Genomic DNA, 20,127 nt, shown 5'->3' on the forward strand with positions numbered 1-20,127 from the left:
GAGGCTAGGGATCAAATCAGAGCTGCACCTGCTGGGCTACACCACAGCTGCTGACCTACACCACAGCCACAGCAATACCACATCCGAGCCACGTCTGTGACCTACACCACAGGTCACAGCTATGCCAGATCCTTAACTCACTGAGCGAGACCAGAGATTGAACCCATGTCCCCAAGGATATTAGTCTGGTTCGTTACTGCTGAGCCATGGTAGGAATCCCTGGGTCCATAGTTTTAAATAGAAAATCATTATTAGGAAGATCTTAACTGTCATAATATGACGCTTTGAACTCAGTTGCCTTTAAGTTATTTCTTTCATTTTGTTTATCAGAGACAATGTACCTGAATTTCATAAAAAGGTGTGCTTTTCACATAACTTAAGAAATGGAGGCTGCAGCAAGGCTCTCTGGGTTTGTGGTTCCACCACTTCCTAGCAAAGTGACCTTAAGCAAGTTGCTTAAACCTCTGTCTCAGTTTCCTTATCTATAAAATGAAGATAATAATACTACTAATCACAAATTACTGTTGATGAGTTGGTATACTTAAAAAACTTAAATTCTGTCAGACATATAAATGAACACTAAATGGTCACACTGTATTCATCATAAGTGAAACATTCACAGACATATACTATGTACTATACTATGTTAATTAGAAATTAGAGATTTTGACTTAGCATGGAAATGGAAGTTTAAATTAATGGAAAGCGTTATGAAATTCATGATGCTGGGGAGTTCCCATCATGGCTCAGTGGTTAACAAATCCGACTAGGAACCATGAGGTTGTGTGTTCGAGCCCTGGCCTTGCTCAGTGGGTTAAGGATCCGGCATTGCTGTGAGTATGGTGTAGGTCACAGATGAGGCTCAGATCCCGAGTTGCTGTGGCTCTGGTGTAGGCTGGCGGCTACAGCTCCGATTCGACCCCTAGCCTGGGAACCTCCATATGCTATGGGAGCGGCCCAAGAAACGGCAAAAAGACACACACACACGCACACACACACACAAAATTCATGATGCTGGGATAATTATTACCTGCCTTGGTAATGCATTTATTTCCTGGTACTAACAGAAATACTGTGATGAAAGAATCAGATGGGGAAAAGGTTTTTATGTAACTATATATTATAAAATCTAAATTTTTGGGAGTTCCCGTCAGTTCAGTGGAAATGAATCTGACTGGTAACCATGAGGACATGTAGGTTCAATCCCTGGCCTCACTCAGTGGGTTAAGGATCCAGCATTGCCGTGAGCTGTGGTATAGGTCACAGACACGGCTGGGATCTCGCGTTGCTATGGCTGTGGCATAGGCCAGTGGCTACAGCTCTAATTGGACCTCTAGTCTGGAACCCTCCATGTGCCGCATGTGCCGCCCTAAAAAGAAACAAAAAATTATTTTTTTATTGTCTTAGTTGCAAGATCCTCTCTTTTTACTGATTATTCATGACAGAAATAAAGATCATATTATGATCTCTAAAATTTATAAACTATATATTAAAATAAATTGTCTTTGTTCCTAAGTTGTACAGTATGTTTGTTATAGGAAAATTAATTTGCTTACTTATGGATTAAAGTGAACTCACTATCCTTTAACCTACTGTACGTGATAACTCACATCTTAACTCCCTCTTAACACTATTTTCAACAATTTCACAGAATTCCACCACTCAACCACACCCGGCATATGAACTTTTTTTTTCCAGAAAAAGTAGCTTTATTAAGATATAAATCACAGAGCACGCAGTTTACCTATTAATAAATGTACCATTCAGTGGTTTTTAGTATAGTTTCAGAGTTGTGCAACTCTGACAACAAATCTGCATGAGAACATTTTTATCACCCCACAAAGAAACTCTGCATCCACTAGCAGTCAGTACTTCCCTTTCTTTCCTCCATCCCCTAGGCATTACCAATCTAATTTTTTTTTTTTGGTCTTATTTTGTCTTTTCTAGGGCCACACCCACGGCATATGGAGGTTCCCAGGCTAGGGGTCAAATCAGAGCTGTAGCCGCAGGCCTGCCAGAGCCACATCGACTCGGGATCTAAACCGTGTCTGCGACCTACACCACAGCTCAGGGCAACGCCGGATCCTTAACCCACTGAGCAAGGGCAGGGATCGAACCCGCAACCTCCTGGTTCCTAGTCGGGTTCGTTAACCACTGTGCCACAATGGGAACTCCTCTGCACCATTTTACATTCACACCATCGATATATGAGCGTTCCGTTTTCTCCACAAACTCACTAACACTAGTTCTCTCTCTTTTTTTTTATTACAGCCATCCCAGTAGGTGTGAAAGCGTATCTCTGTGGTCTTGATTTGCATTTCCCTAATGCATAATGATTTGAAGCGTCTTTTCATGTGCTTTTTGGTCTTTTGTGTATCTTTCCTAGAAAAATGCTTATGTATCCATTCAGATCCTTTGCCCATTTTTAATTGGGTTATTTGAATATATTTTCATCTGTGGTATTCACAATTCTTGCTGGAAGAGCCCTAATTTAAAAAAACCTCTTTTATGGTTCTTCATGAGTCATTGAAATGTCTCAGTTTCCATCAAGCTCTATCTCTGAGTCTACTTGAATTCAGAAGCAGTAAAAAGGCGTTGTCAACGTATATCCCACTTTTTGTTTGGGATTCTTCTGGATAGCATGATCATGGTCCCTTAACTTCCATTTGATGCTCATAGGGCCTCTTAGGAACTAAGAGACATATTTAGGCCAACAGTACATTGTTGGTAATTTAATATTTTGGAGTATCATGTAGATGTATGGTAATATCTAATGGTAATGTCTAATGGTAATATCTATGAAAACTGCTTATCTATGATATTTTAGATTTCTCAAGCTGTGAAAACATTTAAGTCTGGTATTAAATCTTTTATTTCCTGGAATAATCTTTTTTTTTTTCTTCTTTCATTCTACTTCTTAGAATTCCAGAAATGCTAGTATCATTTCTTTAGGAGGTTAGTAGGTGATCTTAGTCATCTTTTTTTTTTTTTAATCAGAATTAAAAGTATTTTTCATTGTCTGTATCTCTTTCCAGGTCTATATACATTCATAATTACTATAAGATTATAATCATAGGATAGATACAATTTTTGCTCCCTGGTTTTTATTGCAAATATTTGTATTTTGCTCCATCGTCTTTATAGCAGTCATTCTAATAATTGTAAAATGCTCCCATAAGTTGGTGTTCTATAATTTACTGAGATTGTCTTCTCTCGATCTCAGGTTTTTTTCATTTATAATGATTTTTATTTTTTCCATTGTGGCTGGTTTTACAGTGTTCTGTCAATTTTCTACTGTACAGCAAGGTGATCCAGTTACACATACATGTATAGATTCTTTTTTCTCACATTATCGGTCTCCGTCACAAGTGACCAGACATAGTTCCCAGTGCTATACAGCAGGATCTCATTGCTTATCCATTCCAAAGGCAAGGACTTCCCGTGTGGCTCGTAGCATAACTACTTGGTATTTCCTCTTAGTCATCTTAAAATGTATCCGTCTTGAGTGCATCCAGGACCCTAGGGATAGTGTGATCTTGCAGGTGACTAGACAGGTTGGGAAACCTGAGCTCTCTTTAGCTACCTGTTGCTCTTGTGGGGTATGATTTGGCTTCTTCCGAATGTCTAACAATATTTCTTTCCTTTTCAGGTTTTTCAGGCAGAAAATCCCTTTGATTTTATGGAAAACATTTCTTTAGAGGGGAAAACAAATTTCTTTGAGAAACGAGTTTCAGAGTATCAGCGTTTTGCAGTGATGGCAGAAACTACAGATAATGTCTTCACCTTAGATGCAGATTTTTAAAATCCTCCTCATATCTAAAGTTATCATTGGTAAAGAGCAATCTATTTTTCTCTGCTTAAAAAACAAAACCAAAACCAAAAAAAAAAAAAAAAAACACCTTAAAAGATCTCCTTAAGGGCATAGGAGTTGGCTCAAAAGGAAATCCAAAACCAAGTGACCGTCAAGTTGGATTTATATGAATATGCCTTAATTTTCCTGTTTAACAGCCAGAGAATGACCTACAATGCTTTTGTTTCACGACTAAGGTATAAGATGGCATTATGTAGTTGTTAAGAGCATGGGGTGAGGGGTCAGACATGACTTTGAGATTCTGTCCTACTTTGTGTGACCCTATGTATGTCTGTTAATCTTCCTAAACCTCAGTGTATTTTAAAGATTTTAAAATGACTGTAATAGTAGGTCCTAAATTCATAGAGTGTGTATGAGGACTAAGACATAAAATATGCTCTTAGCCAAAACAGCTGTTGCAGCCTCCTCCCTCTCCTCTCCTCTCCCTGCTATTATTATCATTAGTAATAGTATTAACTGCAGTGGTGTGATAAAGTCCTCCTCCTCCTTGTGATTCTAGGTCCTTAAGTTCTGGAATTAGAGCTTTATATTTTTAATGTTGGAGGAAAACATAAAGATTTGTTTTAAAAGGATTATAATTTTCACTAACATGAGAATAACGTCTTTGAATTTCTCCATGTGTAGTTAAGGAAATTTAGTTCTTAGCTGCTTTGGGCAGGATACTTATGGAGGGGGATCCAGGAGGTTATTCTGGAAGCTGATCTTAGAAGCAAAACAATTCTGCTCCTTCAGAAACTAAAAGGGTAATTTTTGCCAGATGTAGCCCTGGAACGTTCGAAACCAGGGTGAACTAGCTAGAATAGCATTTCCCAAAGAGTATTATAAGAGTGGTTAGTCCCTCTAGATATTTTGTGGGGGGGGGGGGTGGAGATTCTATGGCCAGATGAATTTGGGAACTGCTGTATACTCCATTGCGCTTTAGGATTTAGAGTCAGTACATCAAAGACTGAGAAATTCTGTAGTACATAAACTTATTCCCCCCGGCATATTGCAAACTTACTTAATAAAGATCTATTTTTGACCTGGTAACATCTCACCTAACTAATATTCCTCAGAACATCATTTGGAGAAAGCTGGCCTAGGACCGTTTTATACGTAGAGGAAGCAAGGGGAAACGTGGTAGGGATTATTGAACCCGTTTCAACTTTGTGAAATACACCAAGCTGAGTGATGTACTTGTGATTAACCACAGCTATGTTTCTTATGCTCCTAAAACTCTTCTGTGCTGTTAGGAGATTTAATTCTTTCATGGAACTATGCATGCTGCCTGATAGCAGATGGTGATGGAGACAGAGGAAAGGCCAGCAGCCAGGGTCCCTGGGAAGTCTGCCCCCTCCATCGTAGGAAATGTCAAGAGGTAGCCTGAGGCTCCCACAAGCAGTGGGGGGGGTCCTCACTCACAGAAAACTACTTTATATAATTCTGGACTAAGTTTTAGAGATTTCCTCTTTGCATACACGTTTGCTCCATTCAATCCACAACGATCTAATTGATTAAAACTGGGAACTTTCAAGTGGATGCAAAACGAATTGCTTATAACCTTATCTATTAGAGAGAAGATCAGAAACTTGAGCTATTTTGGCCAATGATAATACCATTTAGTTGTTCAAGGCATCAGTAGTTTGCCAAGTGTTTTTATATCACCTCGTTTGATCTCACAACAGCCTTATGAGCTTGACAGAGCAGGTAGTATTGGAATTTACAGATGGAGAAAGGGAGGCTCAGAAGTTTAGTGACTTGGCCAAGATCTGCTCATAGTCATTGTCCCTACAAGATTTATTTTTTCTTAGAGGTTGTCATATTTATGGTATTGAGTCCTTTGCCATCCATCTTGACTTGATTTTGCCTAATTTGCCATGAAGATGCCCTGTACATTAAAGTACCACGGTATCATAATCATTTAAACTATATTCAGATCATATGTTCAAAGGTACTTATCTATTGCCATACAAAAACTTACATTTAAAATTACTACTGATAAAATATTAGTAGTGACATCACAGTTAAAGAAAAAAAATGGTTTATATTGCATATTCCCTTTGTTTTGAATCCAAACCTTTCTCATAGGTAATGACAGGTGCCTTTCTATGAAGCTTATTTATAGCAGCAATAAACCTGTATTGAGATGAAGTTTTAATACTGAAATACTGGATTTTTAATACACTGGTTTATTACAGTCAGTATTCTAGACCCTTTCCTGGCTTCCAGGTTTCATATTTATTTATTATGTTTAATATTTTGGTTCTTAGTTCTTAGGGAGATCAAGAAGTTGTGGAACCTCTTTTTAATATCTCACAAAGAAAAAATTCAGAGTATGTTTATAACTTTTTTGTTTTAACAGCCTGTGTATTTAAATCATTGCTAGAGTTAGTTGATTATTTAAGAATGTAAAAACTAGTTGCTCTAGGGCAGATTGCATTTATTAAAAACGTTTCATTGTAGCATGCAGAGTCATGGCTTGGACTCAGGAAGACTGATCCAGTGCTTTCAGATTGGGGTGTTTTGCTGTCCAATTGCATACAATAATAAACAATTATTCTTATAATATAAGCTTACCTCAGTCATGACTTTATGTATGAAATTGTTCCAGTTCTCTCATTTTGGAGCATCCAAATTTTTCAGCTTTTTTTGCCCTTTTGTTTTTTATTTGTTCACAGAAACAGTGATTAGTGAGAAGACATAGCAGCTTATATACTTAAAAATATATGATTTAATATTCAGAATTTTGCATTTTACAATTAAATATGCTAACATCATCATGTCCTAAATTGCATTCGTGCAGATTAAGCTAAGGCCTGAATGTCACTGATTGATTTTTGGTGGTAAAGAAATCTGACGAACTGCATGAATGCCAGTTTAGGTCTATAACTAGCTATGATGTTTTTGAGCTAAGTTGAATGAACTGGCAGCCAACTCAGGAATTCTTTCACAGCAGAATCTGCATGAAGGGCACAGAGATAGATCTGTATAGTTTTGTTTTTCCCACTCTTTGAATGGCCTACTTCTTTTTAGATAGGTACAGGTTTGAAGGAAAATCTGCTATTCCTGAGGCATTTGGACAAAAGAATTTAAGCCTTCAAATTTGAGGCTTAATTCTGTGAAAGAAAATATAGGTGAAAATGAAAGGCTGAGGATAATTTTTTATGGATACAGGTTAAAATATAACGATTCAATCTTTTTCTAAGTTTACAACAATCTTAACTTAGGCATTTGACGCTCTTTTACAACTGTTTTGATTTTTCTAAATGTCTGGTCATATAGCAAATTCAGTATTTATACATGGAAAGCTTTTTTTAAGGGTGGTGTGTACTTAAATGTTTTTTGCTAAAATATGTAATGGTCAGTCGAGCCAACCCTGTGTATACAGAATTTTTTTTCCAAAAAAAATGAGTCGTTTTGTTATTTTTTGGTTTAGTATGTTGAAATAAACTGTATCATAGCTATATCATTTTGTGTATGTCCCTTTTTGAGTAAGAATATTCCTTCCTTTCTTTACTTTTCTTTCTTTCTTGTCTTTTTTTTTTTTTAAGGGCTACACCTGCGGTATATAGAGGTTCCCAGGCTAGGGGGTCTAATCAGAGCTGTAGCTGCCAGCCTACGCCACAGCAACACCAGATCCTAGCCACGTCTGCAACCTACACCACAGCTTACGGCAACAATGGATCCTTAACCCACTGAGCAAGGCCAGGGATCGAACCTGCAACCTCATGGTTCGTAGTCGGATTCATTTTCCGCTGCACCACGACGGGAACTCCTTGAGTAAGAATATTTCTTTACAAATGCGGGGGCTACCCTAATCCAGGAGTGTATATATTTTCTATTTGTGTATACAGATAAATGCATGTTTTATTTCTTTGTTCAACTACTGCCCCCACCACTCTTCTTTGACCTAAGTGGGACTCCCTCTCCCCCAGTTCTCTCTCATCTGCTTACTCCTTATCTTTCTTCATGTCTCTGTATCTAGCTGAGTCTACAACCTATCACATAACTAGTCACATTCCTTATCAATGCCCTGAACTCAGCTCTTCATCTGCATGTCTACCTTACATAGAAAATTCCAAAACTTCCTCCAACGTGTATGAAACAAACATCCAGTTTTTCCACGTTTGAACCCGTGCAGCAAAATACTCCTAAAGAAAGAAATTATGCAAGACAAATGGGATCTACTGTACATTCTTGATTACCTACTGTCTCAGTCCATTTGGGCTGTGATAAAAACTACTGTCGACTGGGTGGCTTAAACAAGACTTTGATTTCACACAGTTCTCAGGGCCGGAAAGTCCAAGATCAAGGTGCTGACAGTTGTCTGGTGAGCCTTGCTTCCTAGTTGATACCCACCTGTGTCCTGGCTTTGTCCTCATGTGGAGGGAGGAATAAGGAATAATAAGGAATAAGCCCTCTCCGAGGGCTTTTGTTCAAGGGCACTAATCCCATTCATGAGGGCTCTGCCCTTATGGCCCAATCACCCCCCAAAGGCCCCCACGCCCAAATACTATCATATTGGGGATCAGGTTTCAACATGGCTTTTGGTGGGACACAAACCTTCACTTTAGCACCTACCTCAGCACTGTCTGACGATCATACTACAACTTCCTGGCAAACTTGTTCTCCACTCTCCATAATTGCTTTTCATGCTTTTCCCACTCTCTGCTCCTACCCTTACTCCCTAAAGAGGTACCTTTATCATCTTTTTCTTTTTGGACTGTGGGCACACAAGAGATAGAGTCAGAAAGATTTGGCAATATAGGGGTTCTAAACCTAGAACTGAAGAAGCTTGCAGTTGCGTCCAAGATACACATTTCTTTCTTTCTCTCTCTCTCTCTCTCTCTCTCTCTCTCTTTTTTTTTTTTTTTGTCTCTTTAGGGCCGCACCTGCACCATGTGGAGGTTCCCAGGCTAGGGGTCGAATCAGAGCTCCAGCTGTCAGCCTACACCACAGCCACAGCAATGCCAGATCCGAGCTGCCTCTGCGACCTACACCATAGCTCACAACAACACCGGATCCTTAACCCACTGAGTAAGGCCAGGGATCGAACCTGCATCCTTATGGATGCTAGTCAGATTCATTTCTGCTGAGCCACGAGGGGAACTCTCAAGATATATGTTTCTATGTGTTCTGTTTGGTGTAATTACTACAGTCAGAGCGTGATTAAGGAGAATTACCTGTTTTTCCTTCCCTTCTGAGAATAACAGCCACTTTATTCTGGGAGCTCTTGCTTCCTCTCCCACCGTGTGGTTTTCGCAGGGCTGCCAGCACTCCCTCCTCTGCACAATGCCTACTGCATCAGGGTTAGGCATGTGATCCAGGTGGGGCAAGGTCCACACCTAAGGCTTTCCTAATTGAAGCAAAATGGAAAGGATCACTTTTATTCTAATGACAAAGCTAGAGAAAGCGTCCTAGTTCTAACTCCCCTGAGGCCCAACCTTTTCCCAATTCTTAGCAACCTTTCACTGCCAAGGTAATAAATGCCTATCTTTTGCCTAAGATAGTTTCAATTTCTTTCTTTCTTTCTTTCTTTCTTTTTTTCATTCTTTTTAGGGCCACACCTGTGGCATATGGAAGTTCTCAGGCTAGGGATTGAACAGAAGCTGCAGCTGCCAGCCTATACCACAGCCACAGGCAACGCAAAGTCTGAGCTGTATCTGTGACCTACGCTGCAGCTTGCACCAATGCTGGATCCTTAACCCGCTGAGCGAGGCCAGGGATCAAACTCTCATCCTCATGGAAACTGTGTTGGGTTCTTATCCCACTGAGCAATTACAGGAACTCCTAAGTTTAGTTTCTTGATTTGCAACCCAAAGGACCCCAGTTAAAACAGAAGTTGGTTCCTGGAAACAAAAAGTGATTAGAAAGTACAAAGTGTCCATGTGTGTATCTGTCCAGGAGCTGAGAGCCTGGAGTTTGTACCTTGGCTGGACCCTGAGAGCCGAGTGTCTGAGTCTTCAGTGAAAGTAAAGTACTATCTGGAGGACAAGGTGAAGAATAAGAGAGGGAGGCCGAGCTGAGAGACGAGTCTGGAAGAGCAGGGTTGTTTCAAAAGGATGTGATGTCCGCAGTTCACATGGTCATCCCGTGATGAAAAAGCAGCTGTCTTGTCTTTTTAAAAATTTTTTTTATTACTCTATGAATTTATTACATTTATGGTTGTAAAATGATCATCACAATCCAGTTTTATTTCCATCCCACAACCCCAGTGCATCCCCCCACTCCCCAAACTCTCTCCTTTGGAAACCGTAAGTTTTTCAAAGTCTGTGAGTCAGCATCTGTTCTGCAAAGTTCATTGTGTCCTTTTTTCAGATTCCACATGTCATGGTGTCTCATTGTATGACTGACTCCACTTAGCATGATAATTTCTAGGTCCCTCCATGTTGCTAAAAATGCTGGTATTTCGCTCCTTTTAATGGCTGAGTAGTATTCCAATTGTGTGTATGTACCACCTCTTCTTGATCCACTCCTCTGTCAATGGACATTTAGGTTGTTTCCATGTCTTGGCTATTGCAAATAGGAAAAAGCAACTGTCCTTGTTTCACATGATATTTCTAGGTGTCCCTGGGTTGCCACTTCTCACAACCACATCTGCTTTCTGTTCATTTCTCCAGGTTGGTGTGTTTACACATCACAGGAAACAAGACTATCTCCAGTTTGTCTGAGCAATGGTCCAGGAGAATATTCTTGATGTTGCCCCATCAGTAACAATAGTGTCCAAGTTCTAAGAGGAAAATTGTGTGCTTCGTTGTATCTTGTACGTTTAATTCTCAATAAAATTATATTTGTACATTTGCTAATATTTATAAGGTGATTTTGCAATCTATTATTCCAATCATTTTATTGGTTCCCTAATTTTATATATATATATATTTTTTTAGGGCCACACCTGTGGCATATGGAGGTTCCCAGGCTAGGGTTGAATTGGAGCTGAAGCTGTCAGCCCACACCACAGCCACAGCAACGTGGATCCTTAACCCACTGAGTGAGGCCAGGGATCGAACCTACATCCTCATGGATCCTAGTCGGGCTCTCAACCCCTTGAGCCACGGCAGGAACTCAGTTCCCTCATTTTATGAGGAAATTCTATGACCCAGTGGCAGTTGGTAAGGGACCTGAGGCTCAGATGAGTTATGTTACTTATTTGCCCAAGGCCTCACAACTAGTAAAAGTTAGAGGCAGGACTCCAACTCAGCTGTCATGGCTTTAAACGCCATCATTTTTTCACTGAGTGCACGCAAATTTCTGTTTCTATGACTGCTGGAAGCCTTGGCTTCCAGAGGATGGGTGGTACCTGCTCAGGAAGATCCTGGAAATGTTTTGCCAAGGTCTTACTTCCTGGCTTCCTCACGGTGGAGCCCTTGAGCCACGGGTGTCTCAGCTCAGCGGCTGCTCCATCCTCGTGGAGATGAGGAGTTTAAGGGGACTTTAAAGAAGAAAACATAGGCAAAACACTCTCTGACATCAACATCATGAATATTTTCTCAGGTCAGTCTCCCAAAGCAATCGAAATTAGAGCAAAAATAAACCCATGGGACCTCATCAAACTGAAAAGCTTTTGCACAGCAAAGGAAACCAAAAAGAAAACAAAAAGACAACTTACAGAATGGGAGAAAATAGTTTCAAATGATGCAACAGACAAGGGCTTAATCTCTAGAATATATAAACAACTTATACAACCCAACAGCAAAAAAAACAATCAATGGAAAAATGGGCAAAAGACCTGAATAGACATTTCTCCAAAGAAGATATACAGATGGCCAACAAACACATGAAAAAATGCTCAACATCGCTGGTTATAAGAGAAATGCAAATCCAAACTACCATGAGATATCATCTCACACCAGTCAGAATGGCCATCATTAATAAATCCACAAATAACAAGTGCTGGAGGGGTGTGGAGAAAAGGGAACCCTCCTGCATTGTTGGTGGGAATGTAAACTGGTACAGCCACTATGGAGAACAGTTTGGAGATACCTTAGAAATCCATACATAGAACTTCCATATGACCCCACAATCCCACTCTTGGGCATCTATCCAGACAAAACTCTACTTAAAAGAGACACATGCACCCGCATGTTCATTGCAGCACTATTCACAATAGCCAGGACATGGAAACAACCTAAATGTCCATCAACAGATGATTGGATTCGGAAGATGTGGTATATATACACAATGGAATACTACTCAGCCATAGAAAAGAATGACATAACGCCATTTGCAGCAACATGGATGGAGCTAGAGAATCTCATACTGAGTGAAATGAGCCAGAACGACAAATACCATATGATATCACTTATAACTGGAATCTAATATCCAGCACAAATGAACACCTCCTCAGAAAAGAAAATCGTGGACTTGGAGAAGAGACTTGTGGCTGCCTGATGGGAGGGGGAGGGAGTGGGAGGGATCGGGAGCTTCGGCTTATCAGACACAACTTAGAATAGATTTACAAGGAGATCCTGCTGAATAGCATTGAGAAGTTTGTCTAGATACTCATGTTGCAACAGAAGAAAGGGTGGGGGAAAAATGTAATTGTAATGTATACATGTAAGGATAACCTGACCCCCTTGCTGTACAGTGGGAAAATAAAAAAAAATATTAAAAAAAATAAAAAAAATAATAAAGAAGGATGATTCTGTTTCCAGTCCTGCTTGTGGGTTGCTCGGCCAGAGGGAGGCCTCCGAAAACAGAGAAGAGATTCACACTCAGCGCTGGCCCTCCAGAAAGGCAAACTCCCAACCCTTGGGAATGTCGGGAATGTGGCGGCCTGCTGGAAAGAGATGAAAGTAGAAGGGACTGTGCTAAGAGGGAAAGCCTTGCATCTTGGTACCAACTGAAAGAGGAAAAACCTCTTTCCATAAAAGGATGTCAGGCATGAAACAGCTGACAAACCACACACCCTCGTGAGGCATCAGGAGCCCCATACTAGTCGTCACCTGTGAGTTTGGGGGTCGCTTATCCATCAGTTGTGGGAAGCAGATCAGAAGTGGCACTTCCCTTCTGGCCCATTCGGGGAGCATCTGGGGATGGAGGGAACGTACTAGTCTGTTGTACCTGATTGGGTCACGTGAGTTCCTTGGCTCTAGATACGTGAAGGGCTCCTCCACCTCCGTCTGAGGAAGGTAATACCTAGGGATGGAGCAGGATAGGGGATACTTTCACAATTGAAGGATGAGAGCAGGTTTCCTGGGAGGTAGGAATGGAACCCATGCTGCAGCAGTGACCAGAGCCACAGCAGTGACAATGCCAGATTTTAACAGGCCACAAAGGAGCTCCAACAATTCCTTTATTTTTTGAGGCTTAAGGCCTATTGCTTAGGAGTGAATCTGTGTCCAATCCTGTATTATTATTCCCTGTGAAGAGCAGTGTCTCATCTGCAATGCTTCACACCTGCTGCAAGGTTATCGGCTTGTCAAAACACAGTGCTGGGTCTCAGAGTGTTTGATTTGCTGGTATGGATGAGCTCAAAAATTTAAAATTGGAAATCCCACTTCCAGGCATATATCTGCTGGCCTTGGAGAGTCTCCCAGAGAGGCAGGAGGCGCCTGCAGCTCACCCTGGGGACACAGATAGTGGTGGCAGCCATGCCTGGGAGTCTCCCACCCCTATGTGGACACCGGCACTGGCAGGTACCATTGTGGAATCCTTCCTCTAGCCTAAATCTATCTTGACCCAGCTAACTCACTTGCAGCCCACAGAAAGCGCCTCAGAATGTGGGGCATTGCCGTTGTGAGGTGTGAACGAGTACAGGCTCTCGAGCCATACTACTCTTTCAAATCCTGGCTCTACCATTTCCTGGCTGGACTTTGGCAAGTGATTTCCTGTAAAACCAGGAAGAAAAACAGTGTGGACTTCTTGAGTTGTTGTAAAATATGCAAAACGCTTAAACTAGCACCCAGCTCAGAGTCAGTCCTCAGTAATTGACGCTATTATCGAAAAGCTTTTGTCTAGCACTGCAGTTCTAACTCTATGCCTAGAACATTCCCATAAGCTTAGAGAGATCTTAAAATCAATAGTTCCTATAAGGCTGATCTATGGGCCTCTGGCTATGTTGCCTTTAACAATTTCATCTTTGTATAAGTTTCATTTTTGTCTTTCCGAGTGTTCAATTTTTTAGCATAAATTTCTGTATGGTCTTAGTATCTAGCCTCTTAATGATCTGGGAAATATATGCGTGTGTTTCCTTAACAAATAAGATGGTTTTACTCCACCTGCAACCTTAGGAGCAGGTGAATGAAGTTCAGTTCACCTTAGTTAACGATATAGGCTCAACACCCCTTGTTGCTGTTTTCATGCACATTCCCTTTTACGGCTAAAGAACCCATCACAAGCCTTCATAATGAATGATTTCCATTTCGTTCTACAAGTAGCAAAGTCAAGTAGCTTTAGTGCCACCGTATATCACTGCTCTCAGGATAATCCTTAGCCCAAGTGGATCTCATCCTGCCATTTCCTCAACTGGATTGAGAACTTGAGGGTCCAGATTTGCCACTCTTCTGCCCCTCTTTGCACCAGGTGAGATTCAGACTGGTTTTTCATTTGCAGTAGGGACCTTAGTTTGAACCCGGGCCTCAGCACTGGGGTTCCGGCATGGCTGGGCTCGTTGAGAGAACTGGGGTGGTGGCTCAACTGTGGTTTCTTTGCATGGGGTCTCCTGGGAAAGAATCAACCCTGGGGCAAGGAGGAAGCAGCTCTGATGGGTTTGATCCGAGTGATGGGATGCAGCAGAGATTCTGAATGCAGCAAGGAGGCCATTATGCAAACGGTCCCCCAGGTAGGAGCTTGAAAGAGTGGCTTCCCAGCGCCTTGCTCATGCTGGGATACAAACCACACCGAGGAGAGGGGACAGGGCCAGTCCTCTTTCCAGGTCAACTTGTAATTGACTTTGGGGCTTGACAGAGCAGAGGGTGCTTGGTTGTTTCAACTTCTTGCTGCTGCGTTTATCTATATTTATACATGTCCATTTACAAGTTTATGCCTATCCATGATTCCCCCTGGAATATATTGGGTCAGAAGAATGTGGAATTCTGAAGCTGTCCTACTTAAAAAAATTGTATGGAAATAAAATGTACTTACATAGACAGGTTGGTCTTTTTTTTCCTTTCTTTAAAATAATAGAGATATTTATATACAAACTTTCTTTTTGCTAAAACTGTAGATGTATTCTAAAATCTTTTCCTTGGCCTTGGAAGAGGAATTTTGGTTTTTATTTTTCTTTTGGCCACATTTCTATTTATTCCCATGGCAGATACTCTTAGCTGTCTACTTCAAAGCCATTTCCAACCCTTGCCCATTTCCAATGACTGAAGTTGGGAAAGCCATGCATTTGCTTTTCTAGGCTCCTTTGTAGTTAGAAGTGGCTAAGTGGCTCAGTTTGGGTAAGAAAACATGAAGGAAAACCTCTTGGGGTCTTACGGAGAAATAGTTTTTCCTTTCTGCTGAGAGTGAGGCTCATGAAAAGAAAATCTCGGAGTTCCTGTTGTGGCTCAGTGGTTAACGAATCTAAGAACCATGAGGTTGTGGGTTCCATCCCTGGCCTTGCTCAGTGGGTTAAGGATCCGGAGTTGCCCTGAGCTGTGGTGTAGGTCACAGATGAGGCTCAGATCCTGCGTTGCTGTGGCTGTGGTGTAGGCTGGTGTCTACAGCTCCGATTAGACCCCTAGCCTGGGAACCTCCATATGCCGCGGGAGGGAAGCAGTGCTAGAAAAAGGCAAAAAAAAAAAAAAAAGAAAAAAGAAAAAAGAAAATCTCTGCCAAAAGTACTCCTTTGTGCTCTGCTTTCAAAGAATTCTGTGAGGATATACTCCTTGGAATTGCGGCAGCTGTCTTGTGACCATGAGGCAACAAGCATGAGGAAGAACAAAAAAGGCAAGAAACTGATGATGGGAGAGCGAGTGACAAAAGATGCCTGGATTTTGATGATACTGTTACATGGCTGGACCAGCCTTGGGTACTGCTATCTTCTATTCTCTGTTCTATGAGACAAAAAGTATAAAGATGAACTGGGCTATTCTTACTCATGACTTCTATTACTTATAATGCATCTTAATTGAAACAAGCACCCCTTTGTAAATCAATTCAAATGAGATCGGTATCTCTTCTCATCCTGCATCCCTCATGCATAAGGTGGTTTCGATTCTCCCACTCTACATTCTTAACAAAACATTTAAATGTCTTAAAACACCCAGGTCCCATTTCTCAGCAATTCTGGCATCCTTCACAAATGTTCTTTCTCACCTAGCCCTGGTTCATCCCAGCTTTTCCACATTTAGGCAGAGGACACAAGGTGGCTCTGGGCAATCGGCTGCCTATCTTGGGGCTTCACCTTGCTGTCTACCCGAATCCCCCACTCTCCCCAGCAGCAAGGTCAGAGAAGGTGTCTAGGGTACTGCTGGGTTCTGCTATGGGGCTTCCCTGCCTGCTTCTCATTTCAGGACTGAACCCCCAGCACCTTTCCTTCCTGAGAACGGGTCAGAGTGGATGGGAACTCTGCGCTCTTGCCTTTCAACTGAGACCACATTAGACATGCTTGATGTTTAAGCCAGAACTTTTGTTCTGAAAATAGTACACGAGGTGCTCGTGCCTGGAATACAAAGAACGCAGGGATTCATTCAGATTCAAAGACAGCTGGAGTCGGTTTCCCTTCCGCAGGTATGTTTGGACTGAGTGAAATGTTTGATTGTGTTACCCCTGAATGGCTGGTTTCCTATTGTGATTTAGCTAATATTCAAGTTTCCTGTGACAGGAATAAATTACAGGGCTTATTTGATCCCCTAGCCCACACTTTCACAAACAGCCTAGTGGGAGACTGTGGAAGGGCGTGCACATGCCCAGTGGCTGGAGTGAGAAGAGGAGGATGGGTAAGGCATGCTCCCTCCCCAGCTGAGGGATCCAAACCTTACAAGAGAGTGGGAGGAGGGGCAGAGGCTCAGGTGGAGGTGTTGCAGGTGCGCTTAACAGAGACCAAGCTTCCCAGTGCTCGGTGCAGTGAAAACAGTACTGGTTTGGGAGTCACAGAAAGCAGTAAAGTGGAAAGATAAAATACTTTGGTCAGACAGATGAGAAATCTTGGCTCTACCATTTATTAGTCACGTGACCTTGGGTGAGTGGCTTAAATCCCTCTGAACTTCCTTTTTCCTATCTGTAAAATGGAGATGCCTTTTGATTTGAGGTTTAAAGGACTTGCACAGAGTTCCCGTTGTGGCGCAGTGGTTAACGAATCCGACTAGGAACCATGAGGTTGCGGGTTCAGTCCCTGACCTTGCTCAGTGGGTTAAGGATCCGGCATTGCCATGAGCTGTGGTGTAGATTGCAGATGCGTCTCGGATCCCATGTTTCTGTGGCTCTGGCATAGGCCGGTGCCTGCAGCTCCGATTTGACCCCTTAGCCTGGGAACTCCATATGCCGTGGGAGCGGCCCAAGAAATAGCAAAAAGACCAAAAAAAAAAAAAAAAAGAAAAAGAAATAAAGGACTTGCAGTATGGGGTGAACAATTCCCTGTCAAAAATAAGGAACCAGGACCTGACCTAGGTGTAGAAACAGAAGAGCACTGGGTGAGGGGGAGGGAGGGGTTGGGCCTCAGTTTGTGCCTGAGATGGTCCTGGTGGGTTGTAATTGTTAAATCTTTTAAACTTGTAGTTGACTCCGCTGTGGTCAGTCCAGACCCTCCTTAAAGCTCTGTAACTCTCAGGATAACCTAGGGCCACTTGCAGCTTTTTTTTATAGAGAAGGAGACTAAGCTTCAGAAGAACTGTGCCTAAGATTCCACAGCTGTTACAAGTTAGAGCAATAGTAACTAGCACGACACTTAGGCAATCAGTTTTAACTTTAAAGCTTGCTTGATGACTTCAGCCTCAGGCCATACCCACCCTTGGTGCTCTTTCATCTCCCTTCCCTTCTCAGCAATGAATTTTCCCACAGGCAACCTCACACCCAATAAAGATCCTCCCCCCAATCTTAGGAACACAATCATAGATGTCCACTCTCACCACTGCTGTTCATGTGGTACTGGAAGTTCTGGCCTGAGTAATGGACAGGAAAAAGAAATAAAATGCATCCAAGTTAGAAAGGAAGAAGAAAACTATCTTTTGCAATGGACAGCTTTACATGTCGTTATGAATTTTTAAACTTGTTGAGGATAAAGTGTAAAAGACTGAGACCCTTTAAGTATCTTCTCTCAGAAGTGTTTACTTTCAAATCAGTGCAGTAAATTCATTGCATCAATAAGCTGGTACACATTTTGTTTTATTAACATTTCCATGGCCACGAAAATCACAGTATTCATGGAGTAAACTGCCCTACCCACACTGTCACATATTGCCTCTTCCCAGGCACCTTCTTCCTTCCTTTTTCCTTCCTCTCTCCCTTCCTTCCTCCCCCCCCTTCCTTCCTCCTCCTCCCTCCCTTCCTTCCTTTCTTCATTTGCCTCCAATCCTCCTTTGTCACCTGTCTCAGGGCAGGATGGGCTCTATCAGTGCTTCTTAACGAGTGGTTGCTGGATGAGCAGCCTCAGCATCCCCTGGCAACTTGTGAGAACACAAATGACTGAGTCAGAAAACCTGGGTGGGGGCCCACAGATCTGCGGCTTGACAAGCCCTCCAGGTGCTCTGAGGCACACACACTCACGTCTGAGAACCACTAGATAATGGAATGGAGTGAGACAGACAATGTTGGAATATTAGCTAAAGAATAGCAGGAAGTAAGTCCGTGGCAGTAAGTCAGACACACTGCGCACAGAATGCCAATGCCGGCTTAGCCTAGCCTTTTGGCAGGGCTGCCCGCTGGGCTCTTGCCTGGTCCCTGTCCTGCCTCCAGTGTTCCCAGGCTTCTGCCTGGCTCGTTCTTCATCCCTGCTTCCTTTTCCTGACCCTTCATGCAATGCCGCTCTTCCCTAAGCTCTGGCAGATACCAGTCCTCACAGTTTGGGGGCACTCTTTTCTCAATAGCCTTCTATTTTGGTTCTGGATCTCTGAAATCTTGGCGGCTCAGCATCCTGAACATTTAGTTCTCTCTTACAAGCTCCTGCAAAATGACTGCATGGACGTTCCCATCCCTGGAGATTGTCTCTGTCATTGGGCAACTTGCAGTTTCTTCATCCAACCCTCAGAGCCAAGCAAGGGCACCCTGCTTACCCATCTATTTCATTTGTTCAAGGATCCTTTCACTACTGATCTCATTCTAATCAAAATGCAACTTGATGGGGAGTTGCTGAGGGCCTCAGGTGAGAAGCTGCTGCTCCTTAAAAAGGCCAGCTCTTCCCCTGGGGGTTAGATGGAATTTGAGCTCCCAGCAGCAAGATGGTTTTCCAAGCTTATTCCTGCTACCAAAGGTAAATTGTGTGAGGGGAGGGACCTGATAGGGAACCTTGGCAGTCAAGCTATGCAGATTACTTTCAGTGTGGAAGTTAAACTATCCCAATTTTTGGCTATCTGTGCTATACTGGTTGGCGTTTCACTGTAAGCTGGTGTCTGGCAAAGCTCGGGCCTTTGTTCGCTGGCTTGGGAACTACCTGAGGGACTTGCTAAAAGATTCTTGGCCCCACCATCAATCTCTTCAATTAGACATTGGGGGAGGGGATCCAGAATTCACCCCCATAGAGAGAATCTGGAAATGATTCATAAGCACCCCAATGTGGTAGATTTATTTGTAGTCAGGATTTGCCCAGGAATAAGCCTTCGTTTATGTAATATGACTCATGTTGTAACCAGACTCAACTGTTATTGTAAAGTCCCCCATTTTGTAAGCGCTTTTTCTTGGCTCTCAGGAAATCAAGGCTGAACCAGTTTGTGGGCACAAATGAAGCCCTACGAAAATCGGTCTTGCAAATTTCCTGTTTCTGCCCTTATAGTGCTCTGAAATCCCCCAGCCCCTGGTATTTGGAGAGACTGGCAAAGGTTGCCACTCCCGGCTCATGATCCACGCACAGCTACTACAGGGGTCTGCTGCCATATCCTCTCTGTCCCTGGCTCCGCCTGACACTGCCCCTATTCACCGAGAGAGGCCAGTGGCTCCCAGAGTGAGAACACCAGTGTCTGTGTCAAGGTGTCATCTCCTGGCCTGGCACTTAGTGCAGAGGTGGGGAAATAGCTCCACCTCCAACCTTGTGCCTTATTCATCTCCAGGCTCCCAAAGCAGTATTCTGTGTGCACAGTGTCTTATAAATTCCCTCATGAAAACAGTTGTTCCAGCATCTGCCTCAAATTCTTCAGAGGGGGAGTTCCCGTCGTGGCGCAGTGGTTAATGAATCTGACTAGGAACCATGAGGTTGC

The 20,127-nt window shown here is 42.5% G+C and overlaps 1 protein-coding gene across 2 annotated transcripts in view; it reads left to right on the forward strand.

Moving 5' to 3' along the window:
- RRM2B (ribonucleotide reductase regulatory TP53 inducible subunit M2B) overlaps positions 1 to 10,618 on the forward strand; it is a 36,746-nt gene extending 26,128 nt beyond the window's left edge. The window contains exons 9-10 of one of the 2 annotated variants that reach the window (XM_047783500.1): positions 3,650 to 3,831; positions 10,471 to 10,618. In XM_047783500.1, coding sequence (XP_047639456.1) covers positions 3,650 to 3,802 — 153 coding nt within the window. In that variant the 3' untranslated portion in view covers positions 3,803 to 3,831; positions 10,471 to 10,618. Of the gene's footprint in view, positions 1 to 3,649; positions 7,315 to 10,470 lie in introns of those variants that run through there. The other variant, XM_047783499.1, reaches the window with a different exon arrangement.
- Positions 10,619 to 20,127: the final 9,509 nt, after the last annotated feature.

The sequence above is a fragment of the Phacochoerus africanus genome, chromosome 6, assembly GCF_016906955.1.
Source record: "Phacochoerus africanus isolate WHEZ1 chromosome 6, ROS_Pafr_v1, whole genome shotgun sequence".
Lineage (NCBI taxonomy): Eukaryota > Metazoa > Chordata > Mammalia > Artiodactyla > Suidae > Phacochoerus > Phacochoerus africanus.